The sequence below is a fragment of the Pleurodeles waltl genome, chromosome 10 (assembly GCF_031143425.1).
Source record: "Pleurodeles waltl isolate 20211129_DDA chromosome 10, aPleWal1.hap1.20221129, whole genome shotgun sequence".
Taxonomy (NCBI): Eukaryota; Metazoa; Chordata; class Amphibia; order Caudata; family Salamandridae; genus Pleurodeles; species Pleurodeles waltl.
In genome coordinates, this window is record NC_090449.1 from 1,029,792,694 (window position 1) to 1,029,812,241 (window position 19,548).

Genomic DNA, 19,548 nt, shown 5'->3' on the forward strand with positions numbered 1-19,548 from the left:
ATCAGAAAGAACAAGATGAAAGCCTGCAATGAAATAGCAGGATAGGTGAGCTTATTCACTTCTCAAGAGTCCACAGTTAAATAAAGGTTAAACATTTTTACATAAAGAGACTTAAAAAAGGCATGAACAATGAGAATGTCTATGAGCTTTAAAGGCTGGGATAACTTCACAAACAGGTAGTCACCTCCTACCTATGTAACACTTCCTGTCACTCCTTTTCTCTGCTGCCCAGCCAGTTAGTTAAATACTTTTGAGAAGACCTCAGTCCACATTCACATGTTCTGCTTCCTTCTGCTATCTAGTGTGTGGGCTAAAAAAAAAAAGCACCTTGTTAGGTTGAGCGTGCAAGCGATTTGACCTGTTGTAAGTATTGTGGGCTTTTAACTACACCCATGTCACGCCCATCACTTTCACTCGTTCGTGGACCTGCCTTTCAAAAAACAATTTTTGTCAGCGGTAAATGTTTTATGTTTGTCTTGCCTTGAGGCTGTTTTTGTCATCCCTTGCAGACTGTCCCTGTTACATGGATTATTGCAAAATTGCTGATATACTTCAGTTTGGGCGAACTATTTCTTTTGTCTCTCCCCTTCGTGCTGCATGGCGGCCATGGTGCTCACAGCACTCACGGTTAGAACAGCGTGAACTCGATACACGATATCGGAGCGCTGGTCACATTGTTCACAGTTACCTAATCAGAGACATTTCTTGTGGCTCCCTTCTTAAAACACTTGAAATCGGTGAATGCTTTACGTAAAACAGAAATCCTCAAAGTTTGCGCAGCTCTTCTGGCACAGCAGGAGAGCGGATACTACAATATTCACTGCACTTGGGAAAACTCGACCCATAATGCTTTGCAGGGCATTACTTTCACAAAATATTTTTGCTCATAACTCAGCTTGTGGTTGTCCTAGGACATGGGTACTCACAAACATTTTCCCAGGGGCCGCACTGTTTGGTCTGTGATGTGACTGAGGTCCGCATTGATGCCAGCAGGGCGAAGGTGGGGAGGGGTAGTGATAAAGTGGTTGTAGGGTAAGTGAAGCGTATACATCTAGAGTCTGATTTGCGCAATGTGAAACCAGAAACTTGGGTATCAATCCGGCTTCTCCACTTAACCAAATTGTGTGATCCTAGGCAAATGTTTGACTTCACCTTTCCTCCCTTTTCTTCATCATCACATATAAGAACCTTGAAATACATCTTCAAGAAGTATGCTGCATAATAACTTCTGTGTCTGATTTAATAAAATATAGGGGGTTATTGCAACTTTGGAGGAGGTGTTAATCCATCCCAAAAGTGACGGTAAAGTGACAGATATACCACCAGCCGTATTACAAGTCCATTATATCCTATGGAACTCGTAATACGGCTGGTGGTATATCCGTCACTTTACCGTCACTTTTGGGACGGATTAACACCTCCTCCAAAGTTGTAATAACCCCCATAATGTTGTTCATGTACAATAGAAACCCAGTCCTCCCAAAGAGTTAACATAACAGCTGGCTTGACAATTAGTTCACAGTTCACATTGTTGTCAGGGTGTGGGGGAAAGGTGGATGAAAGGTTCTTAATTTATGTTTGAAAACTATCACTCTAAAAATACATCTCAATGCAGTGGTATCATTGTGTGTATTAAGGTGAAACGGTTCTGCAGGCTAAAGAAATGCACTTTTTGAATTTCAAACAGATCATACTTTTATATTTTTGCTGCAGGATGTCTTTAATAATGAAGGTGTATCTGAAGTTGAGTTCCAGGACACCGTAGTTACTCCCTTTTCAATTAGCCTCCAATTAAATACTTGCCCGTTTAGTTAACAATGTTTTGTGCTGGTGCCAAGTCGAATAAACAGCAGTACAGTGCTGCTGTTGACCTGGGGGCCGCATGTAAATGGCAGGAGGGCCGTACTTTGAGTATCACTGTTCTAGGACCACCACCACCAAAACATTTAAGGCAACATGCTCTGTCTACATCATCTTTGGGTCCCCACACTAGGTTAGAGAAGACCCCAAAATAATAACCCCTCCCAACATTCAGTGTCTGTTTAAGCTTTCTCATGGCTGGGACTTTTTTTTTTTTTTTTTTTTTTAACAGCTGGGAATAGCTTGTGTTTTAAGGGCCTTGTTTGCAATATCATTGTTATAAGGCCTGCTACCCCTGAATATATATATATATATATATATATATATATATATATATATATATAAAATGCACTATGCCCCTTAGGTGGTAAATATATGTTTACACTGCATTACTTATTGCCATTTTCTTTTTGTGTGGTTATGCACTCTAGAGGCTATCTATATAGTTACATGACCATGTTTCTTACAAATGCTATTTTCACTGTGGTGTCCTCTAGGGCGGTTCTAAGCATTACAAGTCATATCAACATAATAAAATATTCATGGCATGGAAACATGTCCCATAATGTTTTGCAGGGCATTACGTTTACAAAACATTTGTACTCATAACTCAGCCTGTGGTGGTCCTAGGACAATGGGGCCACCCTCAAAACATGGACCACAATGTGCTCTCTTTGTCTACATTATCTCTGGGTCCCCACACTAGGTTAGTTGGGACTCCAGAATAATAGCCCCTACCACCATTTATCTTTTTATATGTTTTCTCATGGCTGGAACTTTTGTTTTACAGTTGGAGAAAGTTATGTTGTATAGGCCTCGTTAGTAATATCATTGCAGTATTCCTGCTAGCCTCGAAAATGCATAATGCACTATGTTCTTTAGGGACTAAATACATGGTTACAATGCATTACTTTCTCCCATTCACTTTTCATGTGGTTATGCTTTCTAAGAGATGACTGTATGGTTACATGACCATGTTTTTCTGAATGCTTTTTGTATTGTGGTGTCCTCTAGGGGCTGTTCTGAGTATTGCAGTCAACATACTAGAATATTTGCGGTGTGAAAACTTGCCCCATAATTGCTCATAACTCAACATGCGGTGGTCCTAGGACAATGGGACCAATTTCAAAACGTTCTGTCTATATCATCTCTGGGTCCCCACACTAGGTTAGAGGGGACCCCAAAATAATAACCCTTCCCACCATTCAGCGTCTTTTAAGCTTTATCATGCCTGGAACTTTTGTTTTACAGCTGGGAGAAGTTGTGTTTTAAAGGCCTTGTTTATAATATCATTGCAGTAGGCCTGCTAACTCTAAAAACGCCCTCTAAGGGAGACGTATATGGTTACACTGCATTACTTTCTCCAGTTTTCTTTTCATGGGGTTATTCTCTCTACGGGCTAACAATATGGTTACATGGCTGTATCTTACAAAATATATTTTTGTTATGGTGCCCTCTAGGGGCTGTTGGGAGCATTACAGTCCAAAGGCAAACGTTTATTTCTGATGAAGGTTTATATGATATGTGTATATGTTTTAATAATCTCTCCTTATTACAATTATGACCATAATTCATTCCAACTTAACATTCTTATTACACTTTGACTGTTTGAACACTCTTGATATGTCTGAGTGACCCCTCTAGTTTATTTCTCCTCTGTGGTTGTCTTGTGTCTTTTTTGGGGGGATTGTGTTAGCCAGCCAGCAACTCTGATGATGGGGTGGTGAAAGTGGTATTCTATTGGAAATAGCATCAGAGTTTTAAATTAGAATGCTAAATGGCAACATTTTCATGTTTTGCTGCAGATAGAAGAAGGTGGCAAAATGGAAGTGCTTTAGTTATATGCAGGGCCACTTGAATTATATGGCAGGAAGAGACGGAATTATCAGGCAGGGTTGACCAATTTATGTGGCAAGAAACGTTCAGTTATGAATTTGCAATGCCAATAGCTCTAACTCAAGCAAATGCGAGACCTATTGCTTTGCAAATGCTTGTTTTTCTAAAAGATGTTCCTGGGTGTCAGCTGCAAGTGCAGTCAGTATGAGGATGTGGATTAGAAGCCCATAACATTCCCAACAAGATAGCTGCCATCCTCAAATGCTATTTTCACTGACAGTGCATTATCTGTGAGGTGTACATTTGAACGTCTGATACGACCACTCAATTTCATTTAATTAATTAATTCATTCATTCATTTTATAGGGCTTACAGAGTAGCAGGATTACATAATGCAGCCTACAAGGAGAGTAAAAGATGGAAGTCCCACTAAAAAGATAATGTAGTGCTAGGCACCCATGAAACACCTTGAGGAGAAGAAAAGCAGGCAATTAGTTGGGGGTGCAGGGGAACCATACCACAGGCAGTTCAGGGTTTAAAGATTCAGGGGCTGACCAAGATAATGCTTTAAAGAGAGAGGGAGCACAAAAGAGGCAGATCGAGCAAAAAAAGCAGGAAGGCAGACAGACGAATAAGAGAAGAAAGGGGTCATCCGAGAATCACGAATCCAGATACAAAGAGCACACACACGTGGCAAATTCATCTACAAAAGCAAATTAACCTACATAATGGATCGAACTGAATGCAGAGGTAGACAAGTTAGACTGAAGGGCACAAACTTGACCAGGTCATTGATTTATACTTGCACTGAATGATAATGAATTTTTATTCCAGTGATCTGAATGATAATGAATTTGTATTCCAATGTAAGAATAGCAGGAGACTCTAATGTATTTTAGAAGGTCGCGTTAAAATGTAGAAATATGACAAACGAAAAATATATCTCATAACATGGATGCAAATTAAAACTATGGAAATTAAATTAAAAAAAGCAATAAAAATAACAAATCCATGGTGAATTTCATTGATCCGCCTGTGTTCCCCTATTTCAGTGGTGTATCTTTAAACTGATGCATGCTTAGAGGCAGAATGTAAGGAGTGGGCAATGTTAGTTGCCATCCTGAAAGATTCCTGAAAAACCCTCAAATTTTTGAAGAAAGCAAAAACACACCTCGGACAGTTGTTTTCCTGGCAGGGGGGTGTGGCCTAGCAGTTCACACCTGACTGTCCGTTTGGTGGCTGGCCAACACTAATTGCTGTTCCTTTCTTTAGTGGTACAGTTAAAAAACCTGGACTTTGAATACGGTTCCGATAAGTTACCGGAGGCTGAAATTAATCTAAAGATCCCATCCATCGCATTACTTCGTTCTGCGTTAGGAAGGTCAGCACTCAATTCCAGGTTGATGTTGGTGGAGCGGTGCTTTAGAGTCTATTTAGTTTCTCCCAAAAACACATCATCCATGACTGCCATATGTAATCAGAGTGCCTTTAGTTTCAATATAGGCCGACATATCCGATACACATCTAATGTAGGTGTAAACTAAACGACTATCGACTGGATGAAGCAAATGTTGAAGTATGCCTGGTACTGAAGAAGGGAAATGGTGCTTAGTATTCTTGAAGACACCATGAGAGAAACTGTTTCCATTGAGCCATTTAACAAGTATGAGTCAGTGGATGTCTACCTTCCTTAAGAATATCCACTCATCACTTGTGAACATTTAAGAGTCATCCTGCCCAGTTCAGATGATCTAGAAGTCCGCCTTTGAAAACGGACCTTGGTGAGTAAACGTTAGGAGCCCCTGGTGCAGTTTGTCATTACTTTTTCCAGTGTGTTAATCCTGCACCGATTCAGCCTCAATGCTGAACTTTTCTTTGTTGGTGCTAGTGCACATATCCAGTGATGCAGGCTCCAAAAATATGTTTACGTGGGGATCTAGGCCTGTTAATATAAAAAATGGGCAATGTTTTCCTTTCCAAAGTTCTGGTTGAAAAGCCAGACTTAAAATGTCATTGTGGTCCCTAAAGAGACACAAATACATACCGTTCTAAATAAAGAATAACCTTCGCTGACAAATGTTTTTCCCCGCTTGGGTTTTCAGGGGCTGCTCCAGGCAAGAGGTGCACATCTGGCCTTTCAAGGCACCTGCACAAAGTTCTATGATGGTCACAAAATGTTACGTCCCAACACTTACCAGTGGGAGGTGGAACAGAAACTGCCAAAGAACTAAGGTCCCCTTGCATTAATACAGGGGTGATTCTAATACAACATTGCACTGCTAGGGGGGGGTGGTAATGGCTTTCCACAATTGGAGGGTGGACTTTTGTTAGATCTATCTGGGCTCCATTGACTTGAACTGAAGTTCTTTGGAAAACCAATTCCCAATGATTTGCTAATCCAACGCAAAGAATGTCAGCAAATCACAAAAAAATGGCAATGGCTGTTGGATGAGAGCACTTTTACACACTGGTGCTGTGGGAAAAATACGCTGTGCTCTGATTTTATTCCTCCAATATACATCATCTGGAAAAACGCAAAGTGCATCGAGGCATGGACGAAAAGAGGCGAAAGAAAACGGTTACTCTTTTTAGATAACAGTGTCCACAAGCAATGTCACAATGGACCTTACTTTTTTACTTTCATTATTTGTTGTTGCACACATTGTGCATTTAGGCACGCCTGCTGCATGCAACTCCGCTACTGTTACACTGTTGGTGCATGCCTCACACAAGTCCAACTCTTTCTGTCCTCCCGGTGAGAGCAGCAAGGTCAGTGCGGCAGGGTCTTTGCATGTAGTAAGGGTGATTCCACATTTTGTGGTGCACTTGGAGAATAGGTACTGCTCTGATCATACTAGTCTGTACAACTCATGCAGGCAGTACTGCTACTCTCAGTAGGTTGTACTGCCTCAATGTTTGCTCTCGACCTGGCGAAGGAAGTGATGGGGCTGTCATGATTTATAGAAGCCTCATGCTAGTACTACTGCTACATCAAACGAAAAAGGTAATGGAAGGCATGTTTTCAACTTGTCTACCCACTAACAGTGGCTTGCAGTAGAATTCCAACCCATCATTATTTTGCCCACTGCGCTACCTCAGTTCGGACTTAGCAATGTGCGAATCAGTTTTGCGCTGCTCCATCAGGAACAGTCCAGCCCGAACAACCACACCAGGTCCTCCCAGAACTGGAACACAAGCAATCAAATTCGGGTTTCACCCTGACTATGGCTTATCAGTTGGGTATAACATGATTCCTATTTACACAGTAAGCATAGGACCCACATCTGGGCATACCCATTGCACTTACAGCGTCAATTACAACAACAAAAAGGTGATGTAGGGAATATGTGAACTAATAACAAACACTGGCAATTGCTCGGGCCGCATCCCAGTTCTTAGTATTTCATCTATCTTGCCACCTCAGTTTCTACCCACAGATATGCAAATAAATATTTACCCTGCTCCAATAGAAACAAGCCCAGCCAGAACTGCCAGACCAAGTCCTCCCTGAACCGGAACACAAGCAACCCAAGATCGGTTTCACCCTGATTGGGGCTCATCAGTCATGTGTAGCTTGGTTCCAGAGCACAGTGAGCACGGGTACTACTGCTACAGCCACACTTTTTGTAAAGCTGGTTAAGATACTTCTAATGCTGACACACTGTAGGGGAGCAAATGTGCTTTGATGGCTTTGCTGCTGATCTTGGGACCCGAGACTTGGCTATGAATCCTGGCTTAGGGCACTTGTCCAAACAATGTTTAGTTCTCTGTAAATTCATGGTCTCTCTATTCCTGAAACTTTGCGTGTATGCTGTTAAAGATGTTTGTGTGTGTGCCTGTGTTTGTACCATAAATACGTAACATAATGTCCTGTCGTTGTTTCATCAATGTCATCTATGCAACCTCTCCCATGATCTCAGCTTCCACTTTCTTACTATGTACATCACTTAATTTTACAAATGCCTTATCCTCATTATACTCCAGAAAATCTTCCACTACAATAAGTCAGAAGGTAAAATCCTCGACCTGCCCTAGCAACAGCTTTAATTATACCCTGGGGGTTGGTACAAGTCGAACCTCTGTTCCTGTAAAGTCACACAAGGGCACTAATTTGTTAGGATCTTTTACCTTTTATAACTGACTTTAAAATAGTAATCATCTCTGCGTTATCATGTAAGTTACTAACTTTCTTTAATAACTTTTGAACCCTTATCAGATTTTATTTATTTGTGTTCCTTCAAATAAGACATTTGAATGTTTTTAGTTATCGCACTTAAGGCCCGATTTAGATCTTGGCAGAGGGGAAAACTGCACCGCAAACGTGATGGCTACCCCGTATTACGATTCCAGGAGATCGTAATAAGGCGGACGGGATATCCGCTGCGTTTGTGACCGAGTATTCCCTCTGCCAGGCCCTTAGTTTTTAACTGCGTTATTGTGTTTCTCATTATCATATTTTTATTGTTTTTCTATAATAACCAAAAAATACACTAAGTAGTAGAGAAGCAGGTACTGCAATACTGGTTGTGCTGCATAACACACATCCTTTTTGTATCTCAGAAGTATTCAGACTTACTACCAAAGGTGAATGTTGGATATCCTTCGAGGAAAGTATGGCTTATCCTTGATCAGAGTATGGTGAGAGTTCAGTTATCACTTACATTACAATGATAATTGAAATGCAGGGGTTTCTGAGGAAAATGAGGGCTGGGAGCAAGGTAGCATGTACAAACTGTAGGTGATGAATGCGAAAAGGGAGGCTGGACATGATTAGACTCTTGAAGAACGCTGAATTATGGATGCACTGCCAAACAAAAGTCTGCAAAAGTGAGAATACGAGATGGAGTCCCCATAAGTGTTACACATTAAATGGCTACCTGGCACATATTTACAAAAACTTCAGTACAGATTCCAAAGCCTTATCTCATAAAACAAAAGTAAAATCTGCAAAATTAGCCTGCACAACTCAAACTATGCAAATTATCCAACACAACAATTTTAACATACTTCACTGGTGGAACCCAAAAATAAGTTTACAATGTTTCAAGATATTGTGTTTCTGCCTGTTCACTGCAAACAAACAGCAACATGCGAACCCTCATTTCCATGAAGAACGTATTTTAGAAGTTTGTCAAATGAAAAAATGCTGTATCATAGCCACTTGAGAGGGCTTCCGTAGTGGGACAGGTTTTCTTTCAGAGGTCCTCAGCAGAGGCACACTCTCCTGTACACAAGTTTCTTCTGCAGATGTTCTCTAGGGTTGACGGTCTTGAGACTTGACCGTCAACCTCCGTGATAAAGACGACTGTTTGGTGAATATGGATGTTCTCAAGTAAGGTGCAGCGCCAAAAGCTCACATCAGGACAGATTCAGTTTGGCAGTGGTTGAAATCAACACAGCCCTGAAAACCTGGATTAACACCACCACAAATGGAACCTCAGGCACGGATGAGGTTGTTGACAATTTAATAGACTTGTCTAGCCTGCATTCCTACAGTTAATGAAGCAGTACCTTACCTATGGTGGTTTCACAGAACTTCTCAGCTGCCACCTCGTTGGCAATGTTGGCGCCCATCAGGACACTAATGTCTATTCCCATCTTCTCGCGGATGATGTCCGATATCAGCTTGAGACCCTCTGGGCCTTCGTCTATTCCCTGCAGCAAGCGTTTAAGAGACATTAGGAGGAGAAACATAATTGATCAGTGCCATTAATATCTTCTTAGGTTCAGTCTCTGAATGGGGACAGAAAGACATAATAATAAATTACAAAACAAAAAACAAAGCATGAGAATCCAGTTCCCCAGCAAATCCAATTTCCATTCAGTGATGAAAGATCCATATGGCAGTACCATTCAAGACCGTCTATAGGCATGTTAAAAAAAAGTGATTAAAAAATAGAAATCACCCGGCAAGGTACGAATATCAGTCGTTCTGTGCCAAGGGCAATTTGGTGTGAAGTCAATAAACTAGCCTGTGTACTTTGCTCAAAAAGCAATTCACAGAGAGAATGCAATTCACAGAGAGAACCCGCGGGCTGCTCGCCTGGAGTGAACTGCTTAATAAAAATGATGAATCCTGAACACATCCAAACGATGAAGGTTTTCAGATAACTAAACAGCAATTTCAAAGTGCGAAATAAATCTGCTTTTCAGGGAGGGTGGTCTGAAAAACATAATGCCTAAAATGAGCGTTGATACAGATGGAAGCATCAATAAGGTTAATAGTACCAATCCGATTGCCACAGGTTTGTTGCCTCCCCTTGCACACAATGTGGCATTTCTGCTTTCAGCGAGGCCAACCAGGCTTTCATCTGTATACACGGCCACAACTACCTCTGCGTCCAGTCACTGTAAACAGCACTACAGTCGCTCGCTGCCCATTCCTGCACATTTAGAGATTAAGGCCTTTTGAGAAATCAAGGGAGCTTTGAGTTTTCAGCTGCAGGGCTTATAAGGTCATAATGGTTTTTTACATAGCACAGGCTGACATCATAACCATTAAGTAGATACTTTTTCTTTTTAATAGGAGTAAGCTACCTCTCGACTTAGGACACATCAACACAGACCCTGGAAGGAAAGGTCTACTGCAGTAATATCTCAACACATCAAGCAGGACGGTGATGGGTTTATTAAGGCAAGTCTTTCTGGCATGGGGAAGTGAATTCCGGTTTTATAAGTGTAAAGAAATGGCTTTTTGGAGGGTTCACCTTCACGTCACTTTTTGTCCTCCTTTTTGGTAACTGAACTGATGCTGCTGGTGTTTTGAGTAAGTTCATAGAGTCCTGCCAAACTGGCCTCAGTGCCAGTGCTCTGTCTCTTTAAAAATATATCTTTACCTGGCTTATACCCAATTGGCATAGGTTAAATTACTTATAAGTCCCTAGTAAAATGTATCAAGGTTACCCAGTTTTGCAGGCTCGCAGAGCAGTTTCTGAAATGCTAACTCGACTTAGCCATTTAATGTAATCCCTATCCCTCTCTCATATATATATATGTACATACATATATGTATATATATATGTATATATATCAAACACACCCATAAGGCTGGCCTACAGAGACCTTAGACAGGGTGTTGTATATTAAAAAGTAGGACATGTGTATTTACATGTCTTGACAGTAAAAAACCCACATTACTGTTTTTTACTATGGAAAGGCTAGTAACCTCATTGGTGTGTACAGGGCTATGCGCTAACAACTCAGCAGTGCTAACTTCTGACTGGGACTACTAAAGATGATACTTCAAGGTATCAATTGTTGCATTAAACACCCAGCTTGATGCCCGGGGGCATAGCTTCACTACCAATGAATGTAGCCCACAAGGAAACAGTGGTTTCTCCTACACAAACATTGTATCAATTGCCTCGATTTTCAGATACATTGTTTCTTTTTTAAACACAGTAAACAGCACAGGTATAACACTAACAGAAATGAGCTGCTAATTTTCAGAAAATAAGTAGTGTTCTCTTGTAGAGACCTCCACCAATGAAAACTTTGTTCATAATAAAAACAAACCTTGGCAAAGCCAATAGGTATCACCCATGAAACCTATTGGCTTTGCAATGCTTGTCATCTCCTGCACGACCAAAGTCCTCTAAAGAAGCCCACTGTGTCTGCCACACAAACTTGGTGGCCAGCATAAGAAAAGTTTTTAATATCCTTTTTCCTTATCTATTGTTCCAAGATGGCAGCAGACAGTTATATATATGTTTGGGATATGCTGTGCAAATAGGGAGAAGCTAGTGACCTGTAACAGTGTGCAACAGTTGAGCCCTTGCAAAAATAATTTGGAAAAAAAGGGTACAAAAAAAAGTGGAGCGGTAAGAGTAAATGACGAAAAGCGAAAAACAGTGTCCAGCTTGCTAGGCCCTTGCAAAAAGAAAATATATAAAAAGTTACTAAATAAGAAATAAAGCGGGCAGAGAAGCCAGGAAATAAACACCAGAGGACCTGATAGAACAAGAGGCTTACCTAAAGAGCACTCTATGGTTTGCTGTATTGTAGACAAAAGGGCATTGACCACAATAGCTAACGCTATCAGTAGGCAAGACCTAAAAGGGCGATCTGAGTTAATTACTCGCTTATATGAGATGTCCCCTTCAGTACATGCAGAAGAAACCGCGGCATGGAAGAGATCAAGTATTTGTACTCTTCATTGAACAATAAAATCAACGTTGGACATGCCAACACATTCAAACACACCTTTAATCAATAATTAATATGACAATCCATTAAAACGGTCCCTTATAAATGGACAAGATATGGTGTAACAGCAAATATGTGACCTTTCTAATGGTAGCAAATGCTTTTAACTGAAAAGATTCAGTATACAAAACACTAATCCTTCTGTAACTAGCATGATGGCAAAAGAACCCCAAAGAGTCAACACTGGTGCATGGAAGGGAAAGTAACAAATGTAAACATTGCCAGATGATTAACAACACAGGTTGACATGCGCATTAAGGCGAGACTTGATGTTTTCACAAAATATAATGTGGTAGTGCAGGGTTGAAACCCTTAGCCCAGCCCACGTACTTGAGTGCAATGCGAAGGGCCAGCTGATCGTGTGGAAACCTTGACTGTGATGATATGATGACTCGTAACAGAAGGTCCCAAATATGCAAAGATGGCCTTGACTACCTGAAGTGATTCAACTTCATCAAATGTGAATTAAGCTCCCCCGTGGTCTTAAAAATAAATCCCAGTGGGAGAAAACTGATAACAAGGGAGGCTCCATCCCTAAAGATATTCTGGGAGCTGTAGTTGCTCATTGAATAATGTTTCCTTGACTGCTACATCCTAGCCAGGACATGTCCTATTACCAAAATCCAGAACAATATTATGCTGTACTTCACCACGGGGAGGGTCGGCGATAACCAAAATCGAGAAGCTTTCAAACCCTTCTGATTTAGAATAGGAGTTGAGTGGTCTAAGCAGGATTCTGCTTCGAAATGCTGCAACACCAAGTGTTAAATTCAAGTAGAAAGTGAAAAAAGCAATACAAACAATCAAAGGTGCCCATGCGAACACCTACAACAAGGATGTTCAATGTTGGTTGGTGAATGCCAGAACTCGGTTTAGGTTGTGTGGTAGAAACTGGAACAACAATCTATATTGTAAATCTACAAGGTCAGTGGCCAACCTATAAGCCTGGAATGGATCCATCCATCATGAAACAATTCTGCACATCCTTGTTTGAAACCCTATTCTAGCAAAGTAAAGATGCCTCAAGCAAGTGTGGGCTTTTTGGTAAATATTTTGAAAGCAAGGTACCACAATGGTCATACAGTTTTAAACTGGTACACCATACAACCCAGTGATAATTGGATCAGCATGTTGGGTTTGTCAGCTGCAAAGGACTGGGCTAATCAAACTGTAAGATATACCATATACATAAACCTTTAGGACTTTCTCCTCCCTCCCTGGTTGAAAACAATGCCCCTTCCACTGTACCTTGATAAGTGTTATCCCAAGAGCTTCCTGGGCCACCTTCCCTTTGATCTCATCACAGATTTTATGAATAAACTGGTGAGGAATGACAAAGACCAGGAGGTCGGCTCCTTGCACTGCATCTGACAGGTTTGGAACAGCAACCTGCATAATAAATAATTGATTGTTTAATTGTCTTCTCTGGAACCAGAGAGACCTCGAATTAAACACATAACAATCACACACCAAATGGTATGCAGGCTAAGAACAACAATGTGTACATTTTAAACATACAGAAACAAACATCATACAAATCCGGTGTACAAATGTCTACTTTTGCATTGATCACCACCAAATGCACACTGCTCATGACTGATGAAATATAAAGGTACTGCAAAGCAGAGGGGTTCCTTCGCCTTATCTGTCCTCAACGGACAGGGACTGGAAAAATCTGGACAAATAGTAGTATCACTTCTTTACCATTAGCCCATTGCTTCTCACCTGTTACATGCAATTTCCTCTCCCCTCGCCAGAACTTCTTCCTGCACCAACCAATGTTTTTTTTACGGTCCAACTAGAAGTTGACCGCATGGGTTATGGACGAGAAAGGGCACGCAGAAGTGTTTAGCCGCACACTTAGTTTTCATCAGTTTGGAGGAGTCTAGACACAGATTGTGGCATAATAAAAATAACTTTCCATTTCTCCACAGAACTTTAATTCTGCTCCTGCCACTATCGTAGCTGTTAAACTTTATCTAAATTAGGCTATCCCGTGTTTAAGAGGTAATCAATGTTCCCCTACATACACTTATTTAATTCAAAGCAAGTTTGCAACATCAACACAGCATATGTACATACATGCACACATCTATATTACTCTGTTGTCACTGGATTATTCTAGTTAGGACCAGGTTTCAAAAGAAAATGTATTTTTTTGGTTTGTTAATAACATTGGTGCTGTTTGATGAATCTTCTCAAAAATTTACAATGAAGGCTTCAGAATAATCCAGCAAGCAGTGCCGAGAAAAGGGGATGGAGGGTCTCAAAATGTGCATTTCTCGCGCACTTTTCTAAGGAAAATTGAGCAGCAACACAGAAAAACGGCTGAACAGAACACCAAATTCAGCAGAAAGCTACATCTTGATCCAGAAAGCTGATCTGGAGTAAATCCATTTAGTAGTTTTTGATAAACGAAGGTTCAAAATGTATCTATTATTTCATGCTGCAGAGGATCCGCAGACCCGACAGATCAAAATATAACATCAGATTAGCTGTCACAACATCAGAGATGTTGCGGCAGCCATTTTTAGGACTTTGGGATTTAGCGTTACACTGACCTCCTTTGCCTGGTAGAGGTGATCCCAAAGTGCGCCCTCCCCCCACAGGGGCCCAAAACCAGATTTTTCCTTTTTTTAACCCTTAACATGACTGTGGTTCCATAAAATAAAATAAATAAAAAAATAAGTAGGCTTCTACTCTGTACACTTTTAATCCCGGCTGGGTTGGCCAGGATCACCGCAGTTGTATTTTAGGAGAGGGGCCTAAATAAATAACAAATGTCCTGTCAGTGCCCCGGCAATTGAAGGCCTCGGGAGGAGGCTGATGACCCCCGCCTGGCCTGCCCGCTCCCCTGCCTGAACATACCCCTGGTGTGGCAGGAGCCGGCTGCACTGGTTTACTCCTGCCCAGCGGAAGCAGCTCTAACTTCTGTGACAGCCAGGTGGAAACAGACCTATGCTCCCTGCAGGGGGCAGTGCAGGAAAGAGTTGGGTTTAGGGTTCCTGTCCACGCTCTCCTGGGCAGAGAACAACTCAGTGTCCCAGATGATGGGGTCCCCAGAACACTACCCCCATCCAGCTGCGGGGGATGAGGTCCCCGGGGCTTTTATATGGCTCGAGGAGAGGGGCCTCATTACGCGTTCACTGTTCCAACTGGGGAGTGACTCATGATGCCCCGCAAGGGCTTATTTTTAAAGCTTTTGATACTTGTGGTGCTCTTACACGGGGCAGGGGAACCACCAAGTTTTTTTTTTATTATTATTATTTTTTTTTTAAATGCTGTGGGTGGCAGCGCAGCAGCCCATCTAGGAACATTTTAGAAAGGCTACAGTAAGCCTCCTGGGTCACTGAATCCAAGACTCCGGGGGAGCTTTCAATATTTTTAAAGCGCTCCGAGCCGGAGCTGTGTGCTCCTCACCTGGGGTGCTGGGCCCCTTCTGGTTCGTTCGATGGCTCCTTTTTTGCAGAATGTTAAAAAAAGGCTCAACGCAGGATTATGACTGTTTTGAAGAAAAAAATATTTGTATAAAATATTTATGGGACAGTGATTATTACTAATGATTTCAACTTATATACATGGAAATACATTGCATTATAATTAATGATAAATTGTGTTTACTGACAAAGCCAATAAGTCTGCCTTACGTATGTTAATGTACAGACCCCTTGATAAAGTCAATAGGGCCCGCTTCTTATATTTTTTTGTCTTCTAACCCTTTAACAAAGCCAGTGTGTCTGCCTTACTAAAAATGACATATTTTATACTTTTAAATGACATAGTTGGCCGTGCGTGGCAATGGGTTGGGCACCCAACCGCATGCCAGGCGATGGACATCTTACTTCCCCCCACCCCCCCCCCCCCAAAAAAAAAAAAAAACATTCACTAATAAAAAGAAAAACAGAGGTTAACGTGACATTACAGTTAGGTGAAATTAAATGTTGTAAACACTAAAAACCAATGAGATTTACCAGTTACTGTTAACTGAGGTAACTATAACTCATGCCACAGCCATGCACAATGCTATTATAAATGTAATTTCAGATGTCATCAAGGATATTATCAATGAGGTCATATTAAGTCATGAGTAATGTAGTATGCGAGGTCATAAGAAGTGCATGGAGAGGTGCAAGTTTAAAACATTGCATTTTACCTGTCACGTCACTATAACCTTTAGTTTTTCAGTGAAAAAAGATATATATATATATATATATATATATATATATATATAGATACACTCACAGAAAAGAAAAAAAAAATCAAACATTACTACAGAGATCTTATACTTAGGTTCACATTTTACCCACACAAGACCATAGAAATTCAGCAGTTATACTTATGTTAAGAAGCTGTAACTTGTGATCTAAAGTTACTTTGTGGTACAAGTTATAGTTTCTTCAGATAAATATAACTATAACTGCTGAATTTCTATAGTTTTGTGTGCATAAAATATTAAACTAATTATAGCCATACTTTAATCCTATGGCAAAGATCGTATGTAAGCGATATTGCATGCGTGTTGCATCACATAATCAAAGCAAAAGGCTCATAAAGGGGGTCGTGGCCATTATGTACACATGGGGAGACAGTAAAGTTGACAATTCTATGCCATTCCTCCATGTTAGTAGCCTTTTCATCAATTCTGATAACGTAACTCCCAATGTTGAATGACGGCTGAGCTGGGTAATTGCACGATAACCACCCATTTAATAGAAGACCAGGAGAATCTATAAGGGTAATTGAAGGGTCTTCTACTTTATTTTGTTTTTCTGTGCGGAGAGCTTTCCTGGGATAACTTGCATCATTTGTCATAGTGCAATTTCTTCTCCATCACAGATCTCATCATATAGCTATTAAAATTCCCACTGGTAACACAATACTTACATTGTGCATCACCATGTAACAAAATGAATACACTTAAGTTATCAAGTGTGCTCTGATTTCCACTGAGCTCCAGGGATAGGGTGTAGACATATTCAAGACATAACTTCCTTTCTCATTCAATTCAATATATACTAGATACTTTTACAATTCTAGGCCTCTGATCAATATTGGAAGATTTATTTTGCCTCCAACTTATGAACCAACTTTGTCTCTTCCTTTTGGGCCTTTCTCGGCTGAGGGTGAGCAGACCCATCTCAGCCTGGAGGCAATAGTTCTCACAACATGAAAAATAGTTCAACTAAACCCCATACAATATTTTTGCTGGGAAGTCCAACAATATTCGAAGAGGTTATTCTGAACTTATCTGGGCCACCATCTAACAGGTCAACATCTTCCAAATGTCCCACCCGATAACTTACAAAGAATGTCCTAGAGGAAGCGAGTAAATAAATTGTTCATCAGAAGCAGGGTGTAGAGTCCAGACAAGTTCCAGTTGTTTAGCAAGACACTTCCTTGCTACTAGAGCAGAACAGCAAAACATTCCTGGTCCTCATTCCCGGTCCTAGAATGCAGGTCTTATTTACAACCTGAATGACAGATTCTTTCTTGAGTTCAGGGAGATTTTAAGTCATCGGTGAAAGGGCCCAGTATTTATACAAAGTCCAATAGCGGGTCAGAGGTCCAACTCTACACACAAGCCGTTCTTTAAGTTTCAGTGGTCATCCAGTCATGGCACTGGGTCATGTTTGCAGGAATAGATCCTTTTGTGTGGGAACCAGCCCAATCCATTCATCTGAGGTCTTTTAGGAAGCCTCTATCACACACACTGCTTGTGCCTAAACCATGTACCAAGTGCTGCACAAAAAGCTCCCACCACATACGGACCACATTTAATGCACACGCACACCGAAACCTTGAGCAGTGCAATACTCCAAACTTAAATATACAATGGGGGCACACACTCTGGGGAATAAAGTGTTATGCTACAGGACAAATGTACACTTTAATATAGGGGAGTTAGCAGACTTCCTCTTAAAACAAGGACATATAGAAGGCTGTTACTTGAGCATTAAACATGGTTGCCACCAATTATAGGTTATCTATAGACTGGATGTGGATGTGGCCAGCTTCCTAAGAACTATACAAGAGCACACTCTGTATTCCTCAAATGAAGATGAATGTAGAACTATGCTGGTGTGGAAAGCAAGAGCTAGTCCTTGGTGGCCTCATGGATTCACTACCACTGATGAACTATGTAGAAGGAAAGCAAAGGAGGAAATTATTTACTTACAGTGCAAGACTGTAGAGCGGTCAGCAAAAAATGTGACGATTATCATTCAAAGTGTAATTTCAATAGACGAAAGTGTGACTTGAGTTATTACTGTTCACCAAAAGCATGCACGTACTCGGATCAATGCTGAAAACCAAGTTATGAATGCTTAAGCGAAAGCACACTCTTCTAAGAGCACAGCCTCCAAACCAGTTTCTTTGCATGGATTCTTTTCATCGTCATTCTGCCAAAGTTTCAGCACCTGTATGAGTTTTCTGATCCAACCTTTGTAAGCTGGATTTGGCTCTTACTCCCATTTTCATATGACTAGGGTGATATCACTAGAGGCAGGGTGATTAGTGGGCCTCTGAGCTGATGGAGGACCGTCTGCTATCAGCCTACTCTTCTTTCAAATGGAAGGACGCTAACAAACAAAAGCAGCTGTCCTGGTGTCCACAGACACCAGGGATTAGGAGTGCTGGGGGATGCTGCAACATATACTCTGATTTCATCTTGTATTTTTAATCACATTTATTGTTTCTCTGTATGTAGAAAACAAATCGAGTTTAAACCATCTCCCTTTAAACAGAGTATGACTGCTACATTTACCTAGGATTTGCATTTTAGCATAGTCTGTTAATTAGTGGGTTAACTTAAGACGTCCATGGTCAGATGCTGGTAGTTTTCCAATCTTGCCACACTGCTCTTTGGTGTTTTGGCTTTTTAGTTTGACTTAAAGACACCTGATTAGGGATTACAAATGCACACCCTCCACATCTACTAAAACTGCCTAACCACATTTCAATTGGGGGATCTGGCTTGTGATGGCCAGTCATCAAAAGGAAAAAGGTCCTTTTGGAATGGTCATGATCCTATCCTGTGTCCTGCAGGGAACGGTGAAAGGCTCAACAATAGCAGGGACGTTTTCCATGGAGGGGGTCAGAGGGTGACAGGATAGGATATCCCTGACACACCTGTGATGTAAGGTGGGCCGGCAATTTCAAGGGAATGGAGAGGCTTCAAGGAATCATATAGAACAATTAATTAATCTGGTTTCTTTTTCTTTTTCATCTCCATCAACACAACTGAAATACCCAATGCCACTGTAAGGAGGGAGAAAGACCAAAACCTGGCTTGGTCTTACAGACCGTATGCAGAAGCAAGCACAGTCCAGCCCAATACTATCTTTGGGTGTTTGAGACCTAGGAGAGGAGGCGGCGGCTAGAAGATTGTGGAAGGAGAAAGGAAGGTAAACACATGGTACATCAGCACTGAAGGCAGAAGTGCAAAGTTGTTTTCCACTGAGAGGATAGTGTACTGCACATGTACCTAGGTACAAAGAGGTGGGGTTTTACTGGTTAATTTACAAATTCAACAAAAATGTCTGGGATGCCTTCAACCATCCGGGATTTGGCCAATTTTCGACGCGGGAGTGGGCAATAGAGGTGAATGGTCTGTTAAGTTTTCATTACTCTAATACATTTTTGTGACAT

General features: G+C 41.1%; 1 protein-coding gene across 2 annotated transcripts in view; it reads right to left on the minus strand.

Moving 5' to 3' along the window:
* The window catches only part of GPD1L (glycerol-3-phosphate dehydrogenase 1 like), a 78,651-nt gene that overhangs the window by 40,283 nt on the left and 18,820 nt on the right, over positions 1 to 19,548 (minus strand). For both annotated transcript variants that reach the window (XM_069211996.1, XM_069211997.1), the window contains exons 3-4: positions 13,150 to 13,290; positions 9,213 to 9,351 (exon numbers count right to left, since the gene is read on the minus strand). In XM_069211996.1, coding sequence (XP_069068097.1) covers positions 9,213 to 9,351; positions 13,150 to 13,290 — 280 coding nt within the window. The remainder of the gene's footprint in view (positions 1 to 9,212; positions 9,352 to 13,149; positions 13,291 to 19,548) is intronic.